Here is an 18365-nt window from a genome sequence, read left to right on the forward strand (position 1 = left end):
TGACTATCTTTTTCGGGACTTTGAACATGCTCTTTTCTCTCCTTGGCACTTGTTTTCGCTGTCTCAGTTACCTGTTCGCCTCTTGCCTCCCGCGTTCCGTTCTAGTTTCATCCTTAGGTCGTGGCGTTTTTCGTGGAAGGCATTGGTAGGGTTACTGGGGGGGGACCATCAAGTTTCGGATCAGTTGTCTATACGGGGGAATCCGCAGTTTCTGCCTGGCTGTGATAACTCGGTCTTTGTGCGATGGACTGGAGAAGGGTTTCTTCTTCTTGAGCATTTATTGGATGTGGAAGGGGCGATGAGACCTTGGGGAGATTTTCCCATGCTTCATTCTTTGGGTGTGGGAGGTCTGTTTGCGTACCGGCAAATTCATCATTATGTGGGATCCTTGGCGCGCCCGGGCTTACGGTTCCGATTGGGTAACCAATTTCGTCAATTTTTTGCCCAATTTTATGCTTGTGGCTTGACGGTGTCTGCGTTGCATGGGGCTTTGCGGAGGCTTACTCCTCAGAAGTCTTATACGGCTCTGGAGAGCCGCTGGGGTAGAGATCTGGGCATACCTGGTGAGTCCCTGAACTTTCCTTCCCTTATTGGTCGTATCTCTTCTATTTCTATTAGTGCAGAACTGAGGGAATGCCAATTTCGAGTGGTGTATAGAGCGTATTTTTCCCAAGAGCGGGTCCACAAGGTTGGGGGCATTTCTTCTCCAATCTGCCCTAAGTGTACACTGGGTTGCAACTCCTTTTTTCATGCATTTTGGGGATGCCCTCGAGTGAAAGTCTTTTGGAGAGCCGTACTCCGCTTTTTGGAGCGGCTGGTTGGTCATGCTATTCCGATGTCTCCGGTAGGCTTGCTTTTGGATAGATATGAATCTTTGCGAGTGCCTGCTCGGAGACATCGGTTGCTGATCCGGAAGGGTGCTGTTATAGGAAAGAAGATCATTCTTAGCGTTTGGACGCAAGATATAGCGCCTGCTTACTGGGCTTGGAGGAACCGTTTTCATAATTTGATGCTCTTGGAGCAGCGCCATGCTCGATTATCTGTCCGGCGGACGAAGATTTTCCTGCAGACCTGGGACCCCTACATTTCCTCGCTTTCCCCTAGGGCCAGAAGTCTGGTCTTGAATTCACTCTGTTGTTGATACCTTATGCTCTCAGCTGTTTTCCCCGGGTTGGTGGGTGGATGTTTGAGAGAGTGTGAAAGGTAGGTATGAGTGGTTGGACGTATGTGGAGTTCAGGGGGTAGGGTGGGATTACACATTGTGGGTGGGAGGATGGGAATTGGATCTCTTGTTTTGTTTGATCTGTGCTGAGCGGCATAAGCAAACAGCTTGCTCAGCATAATCCTTTCTTGCTGGGGGGTTTTGGGTATGGAATGGGTCTCATGGTGTGGGTTTGGGTTGGGGTGGGGGTTTGGGATTTGGAGTGGGTGGGGATTGGGGGATTCTTTGGTTGGGGTGAAAATGTGTTTGATGGTACATTTGATGTTCGCGACCTTGTTGTATGGTCGTGTTGTCTTGTGTGTTTATTGATGGTGTGCCAATAAAACATGATTTATACTAAAAAAAATTGGGGTTCTAAGCTCAAGACAAATGACCCCTCCTTGGACACACAAAAAAATGTTGATGTATACTGGGAGTTGTATGTAGTACCACGACTGCCATAAGAGGTCACAGCAGTCATTTTGAAAATGCACCGCAAGGGGGCTGTGCTCCTGCCCCTGAAGACCCCTGCTAGATCACCAGGTATGTAGGTAGGCCCATGGGGGCCTACCCTACATGTTTAGAGGGGTGGGCAGACAGGCAATGATCAGCACTTGAAAAAATACTTACTGCCACCAGCTGAATATTGGGGGGTTTATGTATAGTTTATGCACTCACAACTTCACTACACATCTTCAGCCATCACACACAAGATTTTTTTTTTTTTTTTTTTTTTTTACATATTGGAGACCTTGTGATCTAAAACATGACAGTAATTTTGACATTGAAATATTAGGTAAAAGTGGGGTTTTGTGTCTGTGTTTCTTTTTACTTATCACTAGTGATTCTTATTAAACTCTACTATATACCTTCAAGCTTTCAAAATAATAATCAATCAGGCAAAGCCAGCTCAACCTATGGACCAGGTGAAGCCCTGGACCAGGGCGCTGCTGATGAATGATGCTAAAATCAGAGTCCATTCTGCCTTCACACTTCTAGAAGAATAGATGCTGGATATGGGCACGTTATCATCAGTGCCCTAAGCCAGTGCCTCACCTGGTTCAGCAAGAGGAGGAGACTTGAGAGGGAGGGGAAGATACCAGATTAAAGGTGGGGGGAGGAGGAAAGAGATACCAAATTGTAGGGGTGGGTGATGCCAATGGAAGAGAACACAAGAATTGCCGCTGCTGGGCGAGCAATCAACGCCTGGATGAGACAATGGTGCGATGAGGAAGGTTTCGACTTCGTGCGCAACTGAATGGCATTCTGGGGAAGCAGTAGATACTACAGAAAGGATGGCCTATACCTTACCAAGCAAGGAGCGAGAGTCTTGGCCGAAAACATGAAGAAGACCATTGAGAAGGCTTTAAACTGAGGATTGAGGGAGAGCCGACAGTCGACAAACAGTCGATGGCCCGGGCATCAGGAGACCCCAAAGGAGGAGCTACAAGCAACTGCTCAGATAAAGGGGAAGAGCATGTTGATATCAAAAGTGAAAGAGAAAGAGCGCAAATAGACACAAAACGGGATGGGATGACTAAAAAGTCCAAGAAAGTAGCACAAAGGGAGCTCAAATGTATGTACACGAATGCCAGAAGCTTGAGAAACAAAATGGGGGAGCTCGAAGCACTAGCAAGACAAGAAGAACTAGATATCATTGGAATCACAGAAACATGGTGGAATGAGGAAAATGAATGGGACACAGTACTGCAGGGATACAAACTATACAGAGGGGATAGAATAGGTCAAAAAGGGGGAGGTATTGCCCTGTATGTCAAAGAAGGAGTAGAGGCTATCAGAGAAGGGAAGACGGAAGGAAAAGAGAAACTGGAATCCCTCTGGATAAAGATTCCTGGACAAAACGAAGCAGACACAAAAATTGGCCTCTATTACCCACCCCCAGGACAGACGGAGGAAACAGATGCAGAAATGATAGAGGAAATCAACCAAGGCTGTAGAATAGGTAATGTAACGAGCATGAGAGACTTCAACTTTCCGGGGATAAACTAGGAACCTCAAACTGCGGCAAGGAAACAAAGTTCCTGGAAATGATAGGAGACTGCTTCCTAGAACAATTGGTGGGAGAACTGACAAGAGGAACTGCAACCTTGGACTTGGTCCTAAATGGCATAACTGGAAGGACTTCAGATGTAGAAGTAACGGTCCCGCTGGGGACGAGCGATCACAGCATGATCAATTTTAAAATTGGCATCGGGAAGACGAAACAAACCAAGATCCTAACCACAACCTTTAACTTCAGAAAAGGGAAATATGACAGCATGAGAGCAATGGTTAAAAAAAGGCTCAAGAAAAAGGCAGCGGACATCACAACGGTCGAACAAGCATGGTCCCTACTAAAAAATACCATCACTGAAGCACAGAATCTCTACATTCCACAAATATCAAAAGCAAAGGAGAACCAGCTTGGCTAACTAAAGAGGTGAAGGAGGCAGTAAGGGAAAAGAGGAACTCGTTTAAAAAATGGAAATGGGAACAAACAATGGAGTCCTGGAAGAGCCACAAGATTGACCAGAAGAAATGTCACAAGACGGTAAGAGACACCAAAAAGGTCTATGAGGAAAAGATAGCGCATGAAGCCAAACACTTCAAGCCCTTTTTTAGATACATAAAAGGAAAAAAGCCAGCAAAAGAGGCAGTGGGCCCTCTCGACAACCAAGGAAGAAAAGGGTGCATCAAGGAAGACAAACAGATTGCAGATAGGCTAAATTCATTCTTTGTGTCTGTCTTTACCAAGGAGGACACTGCATCAATGCCTGAAACAGGGAGAGTATTCAAGGGAAAAGTTGAGGATAGCCTTACCACAGTGAATGTGGATCTGGACATGATATACTATCAGATCGACAAACTAAAAAGTGACAAATCCCCCGGACCAGATGGAATTCACCCAAGAGTGCTAAAGGAGCTTAAGGTAGAAATCGGAGAACTGTTACAATCCCTAGCTAACTTGACAATTAGAACCGGGCGAATACCAGATGACTGGAAGATAGCGAATATCATCCCAATCTTCAAAAAGGGATCAAGGGGAGAACCGGGAAACTATAGACCTGTGAGTCTTACATCGGTTCCTGGGAAGATGGTTGAAGCACTGATTAAGGATAGCATAGTGCAACACCTGGAGAATCACGATCTGATGAGAGCAAGTCAACACGGCTTCAGGAAGGGGAAGTCATGTTTGATGAATTTACTTCAATTTTTTTAGAAGGTGAACAAACAAATTGACATAATATACTTGGACTTCCAGAAAGCGTTAGACAAGGTTCCGCACGCAAGGCTTCTGAGGAAACTACAAAGCTATGGAATAGAAGGGGATATACTAAGATGGATAGGCAAATGGCTGGAGAACAGATTACAGAGGGTGGGCATAAATGGGAAGTTCTTGGACTGGGAGAAAGTGACAAGCGGCGTGCCCCAGGGCTCGGTTCTTGGGCCCATCTTATTCAATATTTTCATAAATGACCTGGAAGAGGAAATAACAAGTAACATAATCAAGTCTGCAGATGACACAAAACTATGTCGGGCAGTTGGGTCGAAAAAGGACAGCAAAGAACTCCAGAGAGATTTGAACCACCTAGAGAAATGGGCGGAAAAGTGACAGATGAATTTTAATATAGAAAAATGCAAAGTGATGCACTTGGACAGGAAAAACAAAGAACGTGAATATAAAATGTAGGTGTAGCATTGGGCAAGAACGAATAAGAAAGGGACCTAGCGGTACTGATAGACAGGACCCTGAAGCCGTCAGCTCAGTGTGCAGTAGCGGCAAAGAAAGCAAACAGGATGCTAGGCATGATAAAGAAGGGAATCATGAGTAGATTGGCGGACATCATAATGCCGCTTTACAGAGCAATGGTCAGACCACACTTGGAATACTGTGTCCAACACTGGTCTCCCTACCTAAAGAAGGACATAACCCTGCTGGAGAAGGTGCAGAGATGAGCCACGAAGATAGTAAAAGGAGTGGAGAATTTGGACTACAAAGAACGCCTCGAAAAACTGGGTTTGTTCACCCTTGAGAAGAGAAGACTGAGAGGGGATATGATAGAGACTTTTAAAATACTAAAAGGTTTTGACAAGATAGAGCAAGAAACATCGTTGTTCACATTGTCAAATGTGACTCGGACAAGAGGACATGGGCTGAAACTGAGGGGCAACAGGCCCAAGACAAATGTCAGGAAGTTCTGTTTCACACAGCGAGTGGTGAACACTTGGAATGCTCTCCCGGAGGAGGTTGTGACGGAGACCACCATTCTGGGATTCAAGGGCAAATTGGACGCACACCTTTTTGCGAATCACATTGAAGGATACTGATAAACAGGGTCTCCATCAGGGAGCACCTAGCTTGGCCTCCGCGTGTGCAGGTCGCCGGACTAGATGGACCTAAGGTCTGATCCGGTGAAGGCATTTCTTATGTTCTTATCATGCCCAGCAGTCCGCTCACGCGGCGGCCCTCTGGTCAAAGACCAGCGCCCTAACTGAGACTAGCCCTACCAGCATACGCACTTGTTTACCAGGAACTTGTCTAACTTTGTCTTGAATCCCCAGAGGGTGTTTTCCCCTATGACAGACTCTGGAAGAGCGTTCCAGTTTTCTACCACTCTCTGGGTGAAGAGATGAATCGGAGCACCACAGTCCCTTCAGCTGGCCCTGCAGTCAGGTCTCCATTAGAAAAATAGGAGAGTATGGATATGATTGGAAGCCTGCTGCTATCAGGATCAATAGGGGGAAAAAAGATATTGCTTGTGCCAAGGCCCCAGAGTTTGAGAAGCTTCTGCCCTGAAGAAAGGAGGACAGAAGGTTGCTGTGAAAAAAATGTGTCTGGGAACCAGAGTCCTGGGAGAAGAGCGACAATCTGCTGATATAGGGGCCCTGGAAGAGAAGTTGGTAGTGCCAGGACTGCAGGAGAGAAGAGGCTGTGGTGTGAGCTGAAGGCTTCATTCATAAGTTTAAGATACTACTGAAATTGTGGCTATTTGAATCTACCTTTTCTTCATAAATTCCAAAACATTCACCATCTCTTATACATTTACCGTCAAACAATATGACACAGCTCTGTGCTTTGATGAAAATGTGCATAAATTGTCCTGAAATTTTCCACAGAGTGCCCCGTATTCTGTGAGGCTTGTTAAGTTTGGGAAAGGCTCCCAGTGACTTGTTTCAGGCTAGGGGAGGAATATTGGCCAGTTCTGGGTTTAGAACTTGCTTCTCAGTGCACTGTGGTAATCGTAGTCCCTGCTTCTCCCATTGTGCATCAGAGCTGCAGTTACCAAAAGGCCATCAGGAAGGCATGAAATCCAGGATGGCTTAGACCAGGGGTGTCCAACCTTTTGGCTTCCCTGGGAGCATTGGCCGAAAATTTTTTTCTGGGGCTGCGCAAATGCTGCATCAAGACAGAGGAGGGAACCAGCAAGATAGTAAACACCCAGGGGCAGAGGAAAACACTGCATCGCCCTTGACTGGGGCCGCACAAAATACTTCACGGGGCCGCATGCGGCCCTCGGACCACAGGTTGGACACCCCTGGCTTAGACTGAGTCTGACTACAAACTGGGTCACTTGGCAACTATGCTGAAAGATTGCGAGCCTGCTAGAGACAGAGAAATTACCTATATATAGTAAGTAAACTGCTTTAATTATATCACAGAAAAGCAGTACTTGTATCAAGAATCTAATAATTATAATATTAAAATGAAAATTGAAGCAAACTGTAGCCTATGTACTTTCATATTGGACTTGGTATCATTTCACATTATTTGGCATTTCTTATGTCTCCCTTCTCTCCGAATTAGATCTCCTGTAGCTCTGACTGCTCATGTTCCTGCTCCAGCTGCTCATCAAGAAATGAAGATGAAACTGTGGAGCAAGAAATGGATGGTGAGGCATGAAAAATGGTTTTATACTGTTAGACTGACAAAGAAGATCCCAGAAATCATAGAGCAAATAGTAGCTTCTCAAGCTGGAATGATGTTCTATATGATACGCCCACTAGCGTCTCAAACAGCCCTCTGCGCCACAGTCAGACGGGGAAAACAATGAACCAGGAGTCATTTTGGGGTACCTGCCCTACCATTCGTGCAGCCCTCAGAAAACCAAAACATCTCCTGCTGCATTAAGGGTCAGTGATTTCCTTAAATCATGTGGGACATGAAGGCCCATTTTGCATAAAAAGTTAAGAATCCAAATGTCCAAACAGGAATATTCATAATTCCAGTATATTTTTCTAAAGACTGCTGAACATGGAGCCTTTTGTAAAATATGTATGAAGACATGGAGGAGTACACGTGTGTACTGGCTTATACAGCAGGCAGCAGCCATTTTGCATATATACACAGGTACAAAAGTAACTCACACAATCTTAGAACCACAATGGACCCTGTGAATAACCTTAGAGCAGGGCTGCCCAAGTCTGGTCCTCGAGATCTACTGGCAGGCCAGGTTTTCAGGAAATCCACAATGAACATGCATGATAGAGATTTGCATACTAAGAAGGCAATGCAGGCAAATCTCTTTCTCATGCATATTCATTGTGGATATCCTGAAAACCTGGCCTGCCAGTAGATCTCGAGGACCGGACTTGGGCAGCCCTGCCTTAGAGCCATCTTTTTTTTTTACAGATATTTGCAAGATTGCTGCCTAGTTTTAAATCTTATCAGATACTACTGCCTGGACTCTCTTTTTTACAGGACGGTTTGGACAAGCAGTCTTATGTAATCTATTCAGTTACTGATGTTTTTCATCTATCCCATCGTTTTCCTGGTTTGTTGACAAGTAGTTTGACATAGTGACCCTCAGCTTTGTAGTCACCAAAGTGTGCATGCACCTTCCGTGCTTCTACACAGACAAACTGAAGTTGCACAAAATTGTTTAGGGGGCCCAATTTTTGAGGGGAAGATTTTACCACATGCCTCCAGCCTTGCCCACTGGCCTGTGGTATGCCTTAATCCCATAGTCATTCCAAAAAATGGGAGTGTGTGGCACAGTGGTTAGAGCTACAGCCTCTGCACCTGGGTTCAAATCCCATGCTGCTCCTTGTGACACTGGGCAAGTCACTTAGGCCTAAATTCATTAAATTTACTGATCTGGATTGTCGTTGGGCAATCCCATGGATCGCTGTAAGAGCGATCGAAATCCTTGTTGGTTATTGATGCAATTTACACATGCACTTGCTCTTCGCCCTTCACTACGTAGTTAGTGGGCAGGGTTTTTCTCACACGTCATTGACGGGTGTCGAATGTTCGCTACCCGCAAAGCACAAGTGAGCTCCAAAGAAAGGTGGAGATGTGGCCGCAGTTTATTTTTGCTGACCCTACGAGTTGGACATTTTTAAAAACGAATTATTTGTGACCGAAGCAGTGAAGCCAGATTATCGAATAGAACACATTTTAAACCCGCAGGTTAAAACCACAGGCTCGCAATGCACTTTTTACAGAATATATAAAAAATGAATTCTTATACATATCTAAAGTTAATTTACAGTTTTATTTTTCATTTTTAAAACTTTTTTATTGAATATTTACTGTTTGTATGGTTTAACAGTTTTATTTTTAATTTTGATGGTTGCTTTATATGGACTTGTAACCTCGATACTGATAGTTCAGGAGAGTTGGCAAGGATAGTAAGCGACTGGTCCTCAGCAGTCGCTTCTTTTCAGATCGGCAAACCCAATCGGTGTTTCTTCTTCTGCTTAGTGAATCGATCGCTTCCAACTTTTGCATGCCATTTGCATGGGCGGATCAGATCGGGCAGAAGTTTAGTGAATCGGATCAGGGTTTTGTGATTGTCGGGTTTAGTGAATCTAGCCCTTAATCCCCCATTGCCCCGGGTACATTAGATAGAGTGCGAGTCCTCCGGGACAGATAGGTAAAATTACTTGAGTACCTGAATGTAAACCACTTAGGCCAGAAGTAGTATATAAATACTAAAATAAATACTTTATTTACACCAGTAACAACAGGGTGATTGAGAAGAACTAAAAATAACCATTTTCCTTCTTCCTGTCATCACACAAGTCTTTGTTTAACTTCCTGATCAGTTACTTTTCTTGTCTTAGGAAGTAGGACAGCTCTGTAAACATTAAACCAGGTCCTAGAACACCAATATGTTATTATTGGGAAAATACAGTAGAACAAGCTGGATGGCTACACAGGAACCACTTGTTAACAGAATATTTCACCTCAGTTGCTCATATGGAATCTGGATAGACTCTTACCCAATACAGAATAAAAAAGCCACAAATTAGAAATAAATAGTGAGATAAAAATCAAAACCTAAGAGAAAGCCAGACTCTGTAAGCAGTGACGGACCAGCAAATGAGAAACAGAAATGCATTTCCTACTATGCTACAAAATACAAAAATCAAAAGATAAATTTTCCCCAAAGCTGTCTAAACATTTAAAATATATTTTTCTTTTCTGCCTTTGCTGTCTGGTTGATTCCAGTCTCTCTCTTCCATTGTCCTTGTGTGATTCTTCTCAATGTTTTTTTTGTTAGGATCTCATTTTCATTTCTTCTTTCTCCCCTTGTTGTCTTCCTTTCCTTCTTTACATCTCTCTAACACTGATATTCTCTTTTATCTATTTATCTCTTTCTTCCTTCTCCTCCACTCCATATTACATTTTCTCCTCCTTTCACCCTCCAGTCGTTAGTTTCCCTCTTTTTCACCTCTCCCGTTTACCTGACCCAATATTCAGCTGGCAATGCTTGGTGTTCTGCTGACCATCACTGGTGTTATGCTCCCCTCCACCAATGTGGTCCAGCATCTCTACCTGTCTCTTTCCTGCTGTCTCCCAATTGTACTCTTCCTCATATCCTACATCTCTCTTCTTTCTTCCTCCTCCCCAAAATGGTTCACCTACCATCTTTCCTCCTCTCCCTCCCCCATGTGGCTCAGCATCCCTCTTTCTTGCCATCCCCCTGTGCTGTCTCCTGACTTCTCCTTAGTTTTTGCTGTAACGGTATCAGCACTGTAAATAAAGAGCAAGACACTGTGGAGACGTCTTCAAGTACGAAGAAAATTACGGTCGAGTCCCACTCACATGGCAACAGGAAACGTGTTTCAGGGCATGGAACCTGGTCGAAACTTGTACGCTTTAGAACAACAGTCCACAATGATGACTCTGTCACAGGAAAAGCTAAGGAGGAGCCTCAATAGGGAGGTATGAAGAAGAGAGATGGTCAATGTGGTGGCAAGATGGGGAGATGCTGGACCACATTGGAGGAAGATGTGAAGAATAGTGCTCCATCCCTCAGCAGGAGTCTTAACTTCCTAAGAGGGAGTGCAGGAGATAACCTACCAATGCGGGAATGTCCTACTGAATGTAGGAGATGTGGCAGGTCTGCTGTAATGGGGTTCTCTGTGGACAGCAAGCATATGCAGTCATGCTTTCCCTTCTTCAGTTCCCACCCATGACACTACAGACTCATACTAGATAACTAAGAAACAGACTGAGGAGAGTACAAGCATAGGAATGCCTGCACATTCTCAAGACACACCTAAAATGCTTTTCGAGCTGGAAGAGAGTTCTTCACCATATACACTGGATCAATTGGACGGCAAATCTGGCTTTGAAACCAAGGGATTTTGCTGAAGCATTTCAGTCTAAAGTTAAAAAAAAATAAAGATTTTGGACAGTATTCCTGCATCTCTCTCTAAATTTGGAAAATGGTGAGGAAAATGACAAATTGTATGCAATTCAGAGGTCATTAAAAAAAAGACGGTTGTTTTCAAAGGCTTTTGATTAAAATTGGTTGGTATATTTTATTTTTATATTATAGGTTTAGGGGTCTGTGTACTAAACTGTGGTGGAAAGTGGCCTTGGCACACCCTATTGTAGGGTTTTTTTTGGGGGGTTTTTCTGCGTGCTATGGCCATTTTCATTGCAGCAGTAAAATGGGCAATTCTTTCATTTTTTTTTTTTTTTTTTTTCAATTAGTAGCCGTGCACTAATATGTAGCCATTACATCAACATAAGAGTGTGATCACTTACTGCCACCTATCTTATAGGCAGTAAGGGGCTGGAAGTGGTGCCACAAAACGGGTGCCTGCCACGTGTCAATCACCGATGGGTGCCACTTCCAGAATCGCAACTCCCACAGACTCTATGCGCTGGAAACGTAGGCTAGGGTTTTAAAGGCCTAAATTTCCAGCACCTAGGTGCTTCAGAGAATCGCACATAGTGATTCCTAATTCTGGCACCATCCCTAACCATGCCTGCTTCCGTGTTAGGCATCACTAGGTGTTGCTATGTGCCAGGGACGTAGCCGACAGTCGCAGAAGACACCTCGTGCCGCCTATTTATTATGTTAATTGTTTTGTAATTGGCTTTTAATGGCATGTTCAATCATCACACTAAAAGTTGATTGCAAATAATTAGGTGCTGGTAAGTGTGCTTCAGTTGCCTACTGCCATCTAACTTTAGGCAGTCCTTACAAAAATTTCCTCCTAAGGATTCACACACTAATCCTGTGCTAATCAGCTGATCAGCGCACAAACATCCCGTGCTTGATCTGTGATTTTGTAAGGTTATGTTCTCTGAATTTTATATATCCTAAGGTTTTTTTTTTTTTATTTCCCTTGAACTAGATGACTAAGGTGAGCTATAAATTTTATACATTATATTACCATACTGTGTGCCTGCCTCCCTCTTCTTTTCAGAGAAAGTAGTGTGTTCTACTGTATCTAGGACTCACATTGCATAAAGTAGTATTTCATAAGGTTGTTTCATGCCATGGAAAATGTAAATGTGCAATTTTCAGAGAGCCCACAAGATGGAGCCATTTCTCCATAAAGTTTTCTGATCCAGTAAGCCAATGGAAGTAACCACACTTGTTATAATACCAACACTTACCTCATGCAGAGGGGTCTAATCCAAAACAGAATTTTCCCCTTTCAATCCCTCTTGAAAAATAATCTCCCTTTAGTCATGTAGAATTGGGTCAAATCAATTGATGTCTTATCATCATAGCTACTTGGATTTATTTTAACTGCAGTGGTATTGGCTACATCAAGTTTCATATGATTTACTTGTTAAATCACATTTACTGTAGGGGGCATTTCTATAACAAGGCACTTAGAATTAGGTCTCTGGAGGGTGCAGTAAGAGCTTATTCTATACAGAAAAGTACATGCCAACTTTCCTTTATAGAATACTAGCATAACTAGGTATTAATTTACCCAGTGGCGTACCTAGGGTATGTGGCACCCGGGGCCCATCATTTTTTGACACCCCCCCATGTAAAAAAATATTTTTTGTAATGACCATGAAACGGAATAAATGGTCAGAATAGAAACAGGCAGTGAAAATTTTCTTATATTCCAAACATAACATAACATAAATTATGTCTGAATTGTCAGGACATCAGAAGTACATATGGAGTAGTTGCAGGTGATACTTGGGACAGTTCTGATTGTGTTAGTTCGGTTTTATGTGTTTTTTGAATAGAAGGGTTTTTATTTCTTTTTGAAGGTTTTGCAGTCTGTGGTCGATGTCAATTGGTTGTAGAGTTGGGGGTCGAGTGTTGCAGCTCGAATGGCTAGGAGGTTGTCGAACAGATTTTTTCTTTTGACGTTTTTGGTTGGAGGGTGTGTGAATGGTACGTGAGTTCTCCTATGTCTGTTTGAAGTGGATTGAATTATTTAGCTGAAGAAATTAGTTACCCCCTCATCCCACACACATTAATTCTCTTCCATTTTTGTTCCCATTATAAAAAACACTGATAAGTTCCCAGAAAAAAAATACATTAAAATAAGAAGTGAAAACAAAGGCCCCTACAGATGAGAACATAACATAAGAATAGCCTAACTGGGTCAGACCAATGGTCCATCATGCCCAGTAGCCCATTCTCATGGTAGCCAATCCAGGACACTAATACCTGGTCAAAACCCAAAGAGTAGCAACATTCCATGCTACCGATCCAGGGCAAGCAGACACTTCCCCCATGTCTTAATAACAGATTATGGACTTTTCCTCCAGGAATTTGTCCAAATCTTTCTTAAAACCAGCTACACTATCTGCTTTTACCATAACTTCTGGCCACTTCATTTTTAAGTTTAGATCTTTCCTTTCAAACAGAGACCTTGCTAGATGTCAAATACAACACAAGGTAACTTCACATGGACTTAGCTGTGCAGGAAATGTGAATCTCCTCATACACCCACCATATAGTGCAAAAATGTGCAAAGGTCTGTTTTTTTCTTTGGATCACTACATAGCCTAATGCCACACAAGCAGCGCTGTTACAAACATATTCTGTAGGTCAATGCTAAGGATAACAAAGTTTCCTTCCTTGGACCAGAAGGAGATACTGATAAACCACTGGAAGAGATCCCAAACAACACCCAAAGACCCACTCAGTGTGTGAACCAGTTGAGTGGAGTGGACTAACTGGGGGGTGGAAATGGGCCCGGAGTTTGCTCAGCAGAATTTCCCAGACCACCTCTTCCTCTCAACACATTGACACGCTGCCACCACCACCACTAGGAACACCTCACTGGGTAGGCCAGCTATGCTATAAACTTTATAAAACACATTATTATATTTTCTTATAAAGCACATATTTTAACTGAACTCTCTGACATCCTCAGCCTTTCCATTCACAAAAATAGAAGGAAGAAAAGTTCCCATTTCCTGCTGTCTCATGTCCCCGGCCTATACAATATTTTTTTTCTGCAGACCCTTCAAAAGTCTGACCAAATCCTCGTTTCACTTGCATTATAAAGTACTGAGGATGCCATCTCTCCCCAATCCCAGGTCCTAAAGTCTAAGACAGTAGCGCAAACTAATGCTGCCAGATTCAGGAAAAAAAAATTTTGATTCGATTCAGCCTATTGAATTGTTTTTTCAATTCGATTTTCCTGCCCAGTTAGGTGATTTTTTTCAAAACTCCTGGTGGGTTTTATAGCTTTTTCACCCCCTTTGGCTTCTCCTAACCACACTGGCGCTGTGATGTAAATAAAATAAAGAAACAAAAAGGACTTTTCCTCTCTCTGTTAAATCCTAGCTCACATTTGCAGTCCAACACCAGCTCTGGCAGGATACACATTTCAAATCTGACATATTATAATCACAAAACAGAAAATAAAATTAATTTTTCTACCTTTTGTTGTCTGGTTATATTTCAAATCTTGTTGGTCCAAAGCTCTGGTTTTCTTCTGATAACTTGCTTGCCAGGGTCTCCTTCTTTCTTCTTTCTGCATGCTAACCATCCATCTGCCAACTCTGCCTGCCCTTTCCATTTCCCTTCCTTCCCCAGGAAGTCTGGTATCTTTCCTTTTTTTCATCTCCCTCCACAGATCCACCTTTTCTTAACTACCCTTTCATCCGGCATCTTTCCTTCCTTCCCCACCACCCCAGAGTCCACCATCTCTCCCTTTCTTTTCCCAATTACCCTCCTATCCAGTATCTCTATCCCTCCTCCACACCATCCCTTGTGTCCAATTTCTCTCCCTTTCTGATCCTTCCCTCCCTAAATCCCATGGTCCATCATCTCACTCCCTCTCCTCTATTTTCAGACCCATTATTTCTTCCCGCCCCCCCAAAGTTTGGCATATGCACGTCTCTTTGAACACCCCCTTCCCTCCGTGTACTTCTAAACCAGGGTCCCCCCCAAAGGCCTGTCCCCCCTTAAAGGTCTGCCTGTCCCCCCTTGAAGGCCTGTCCCACCCCCTTGTAGGCCTGTCCCCCCCTTGAAGGCCTATCCCACCCCCTTGTAGGCCTGTCCCCCCCTTGTAGGCCTGTCCCCCCCTTGAAGGCCTGCCTGCCTGTCCCCCCCTTGAAGGCCTGCACCACCTTGATGGTCTGCACCTCCCCCAAAGGCCTGCACCCCCCGAAGGCCTGTCCCCCCCTTGAAGGTCTGCACCCCCTTGAAGGCCTGCACCCCCCGAAGGCCTGCACCCCCCCCGAAGGCCTGTCCCCCCTTGAAGGCCTGCCTGCCTGTGCCCCCCCTTGAAGGCCTGCACCCCCTTGAAGGTCTGCACCCCGCCAAAGGTCTGCACCCCCCTGAAGGCCTGCACCCCCTCCCGAAGGCCTGCACCCTCCCCTGAAGGCCTGTACCCCCCCCCCCGAAGACCTGTCCCACCCCCTTGAAGGCCTGTCCCACCCCCTTGTAGGCCGTCCCACCCCCTTGAAGGCCTGCCTTCCCGCCCTTGAAGGCCTGCACCCCTTGAAGGTCTGCACACACCCCCCCGAAGGCCTGTCCCCCCCCTTGAAGGCATGCCTGTCCCCCCTTGAAAGCCTGCCTGCCTGCCCGCCCGCCCCACCCTGAAGGCCTGATGCCCCGACCCACCCCGAAGGACCGCTCGCCCCCTTGGCCTCCCCGCACCACCTATGAAGCAGCCGCAGCAGGATCGCGATGTCAGCGATCCCTGCGCTGCTTAGGTGCTGCTTCCTGAGCCGCGGTCCCGCCCCTCCTCTGACATCAGAGGAGGGGCGGGACCGCGGCGCAGGAAGCAGCGCCCAAGCAGCTCAGGGATCACTGACGTCGCGATCCTGCTGCGGGCTGCTTCACAGGTGGTGCAGGAAGGTCAGTGGGGCGAGCGGTCCTTCGGGGGTGGGGGGGGACTGAACGGCAAGGCCCGGAGCACCCCCTCAGGGCTGGCACCCAGGGCGGACCGCCCCCCCCCCCCCCCCCCCCTTGGTAAGCCACTGAATTTACCTAACATTTAGATGTAAGTACTTATGCCAGCCATAGAACTGGTGTAAACGCAAGCACTAAGTGTGGTTGGGTACTCACACCATTTTACAGTAAGTTACCTGAATAAATAGGAGCCTGGCCTATGTCTTGTCTATGCTCTGCTCCAGTGAATACCTCCCTTGCAAATATGCATTATGGGCTAGATTCACTAAGGACACCGATCGTGTCCCGACCACTTTACGACCCCGACCTGATTCACTAACCTTACTCCCGATCCGATCCACGCATGCAAATGAGGGGGAATGGCATGCAAATGTAGGAAGGCAACAATTCACTAAAAAAAAAAAATCAGGAACACTGACTGGGCTGGCCGATCCAAAAACAAGTGACTGCTTGTGCAAAAATCCTGCTCTCTGCTCCGACTCTCCTGCTCTTGCCGCCCTGCTCTCTGCCCTGACTCTCCTGCCTCACAAATATCTGTATAATTTAGGAAAGGCTTCCTCTTTTCTTGGGAGCCTTGGCAAAGAGCAGGAACAGGAAGGGTTTTTCTTTTATTAGCTTCGTAGAGGGGAAAAAAGTGTTGGCATCCAATCTCAAAATGACTCTAATGCAAAAACCCCGCTCTGCCCTGACTCTCCTGCTCTTGCTGCCCCGATTCTGTGGTTTTAGCCCACGGCTTTAAAGCGGGGCTGCACTACGGAATGTTCTGTTAAGTTCCAGAACATGCCACAGTGCAGCCCCGCTTTAAACCCGTGGGATAAAACCATGGGCTCACGAAAAAAAAAAAAAAAAATGGGTTTAACAAAAAAAAAAAAAAAAAGTAAAAGCTTCCAGCTCTGTAGTAGCTCTTCCTTGCGTGGAGAGCATGCGTAGACCATCTACAGGTAAAGAAGATGGTCTGCACATGCGTCAGGATCACTCTCCAGTGATCTGTGTGGTCGGGGGAGAGGGCGTGCCTTCGATTGCCCCCATTTGTATGAGGTCGCATTGTGAATCAGTCGGCCTTCCACAGATTGCCCACGGATCGTGTAGGATCGGGAAGGTTAGTGAATCTTGCCCTATGTAAGTTAAGTGGATGTTTACAGAAAAATACTTCAGCAGCATGTTAATATATATACAGTATGTGTAAGTGGTTCATGTGCTCCCTAATATGGACCTTTTTAAAGACTCAAAGGTGAGGAACAATGTGCGTACAATAAATACATATTTAAGTACAATAAAACCTAGATATGATATAATAGTAAACAATATAACCAACATACTGTATATACTCAAATATAAACCGAGATTTTGGGCCCAAAAAAAAAAGCCCAAATTGGGGGTCACGGTTTATATTCGGGCCAGTTTATATTTGAGTATATACGGTAATAAAGAGAGAGATAAAAATGTCACAAATCATATCGAGGGATACGGGAAATCAGAGTCTCCAACAGGGAGCACCTAACTGGGCCTCCGCGTGTGCGGGTCGCCGGACTAGATGGACCAAGGTCTGATCCGGTGAAGGCGTTTCTTATGTTCTTATGTTCTTACATAAAACAAATAGCAAATACCCAAATAAGCATTACACTACTGTACCACTTAGCAAAATGATAGAAACCCCAGAAGGATCTAACCAAAACTATAAAGAAAACCCTTGAGCTCCCATGTGCTAAATTAGAAAATGTCAGTTTCACAAGAGATCTGACAAATATTAACACTCCTGATGTCGCCCACAACAAGCCTAGCATCATAAAATCTGTGTAGCAGACTCCTCAGGGAATACATGAGCTACTCCTACCTGAGAGGCAGATGAGAGCGGTATCAAGGGCTACTTTGCTGCATTATGTAAGACTTGCTTTTGGACACTTTGCATGGGGTCAGTCTCTCTCTGTCTTTGCACTCACCTAAAGATATCTAGTCCAGTTCAATTCAGATCAGTCCAGACTATTGCTCTACATAAAAAAAACAACCCATAAATGTCACTATGGAGCAGAGCAGTCGCTCAAAGATATACCGTACTGCTCTTACAGACCTAAGCCCACTCAGAATGGATCCCATTTTACAGCAGAGCAATATTGTGAATTAAAATTACTGCCGAAGAACATTAAGCATCCTGTGGCAATTCATAAGACCATAAAAAGAACAGCAAATCCCTGCACCTGAAATAAACAAGATATCTACAATCCATTTAACCACCAAAAACCCTTACAATGCACATCCAAATTACACCGCCTTGGGTGAATCTCATCATAAAGGCGGTTAATAAATCCCAAATGCACTTCTCCGCTTTCCAGTGTCCTTAGTGTAAGCTGCTAAATGCAAAGAGACACAAAAGCAAACTTGACAAAGATTCTTCACTCTGAGGTATTTTATGCTACAAGGCGTACAATCAATCCACAGCTTGTGTTCATGCCTGTTAACAAGAAACAAAAACCCAAAACCGCAGTGATGATGTACAGGACGCCAAGGCTTTATTAGACAGTCATAAAAAACATAAAACAGTCCTTTTGGAAACAAACTGTTTTTTGTTTTTTATG

The 18365-nt window shown here is 44.7% G+C and overlaps 1 protein-coding gene across 1 annotated transcript in view; it reads left to right on the forward strand.

Annotated features, from left to right (window-relative positions):
* Positions 1 to 18365, forward strand: part of ABCA4 (ATP binding cassette subfamily A member 4) — a 221770-nt gene that overhangs the window by 121267 nt on the left and 82138 nt on the right. The window contains exon 25 of the mRNA XM_033916873.1: positions 7008 to 7092. Within this exon, the coding sequence (XP_033772764.1) occupies positions 7008 to 7092 (85 nt within the window). The remainder of the gene's footprint in view (positions 1 to 7007; positions 7093 to 18365) is intronic.

Source organism: Geotrypetes seraphini, chromosome 12, assembly GCF_902459505.1.
Source record: "Geotrypetes seraphini chromosome 12, aGeoSer1.1, whole genome shotgun sequence".
Lineage (NCBI taxonomy): Eukaryota > Metazoa > Chordata > Amphibia > Gymnophiona > Dermophiidae > Geotrypetes > Geotrypetes seraphini.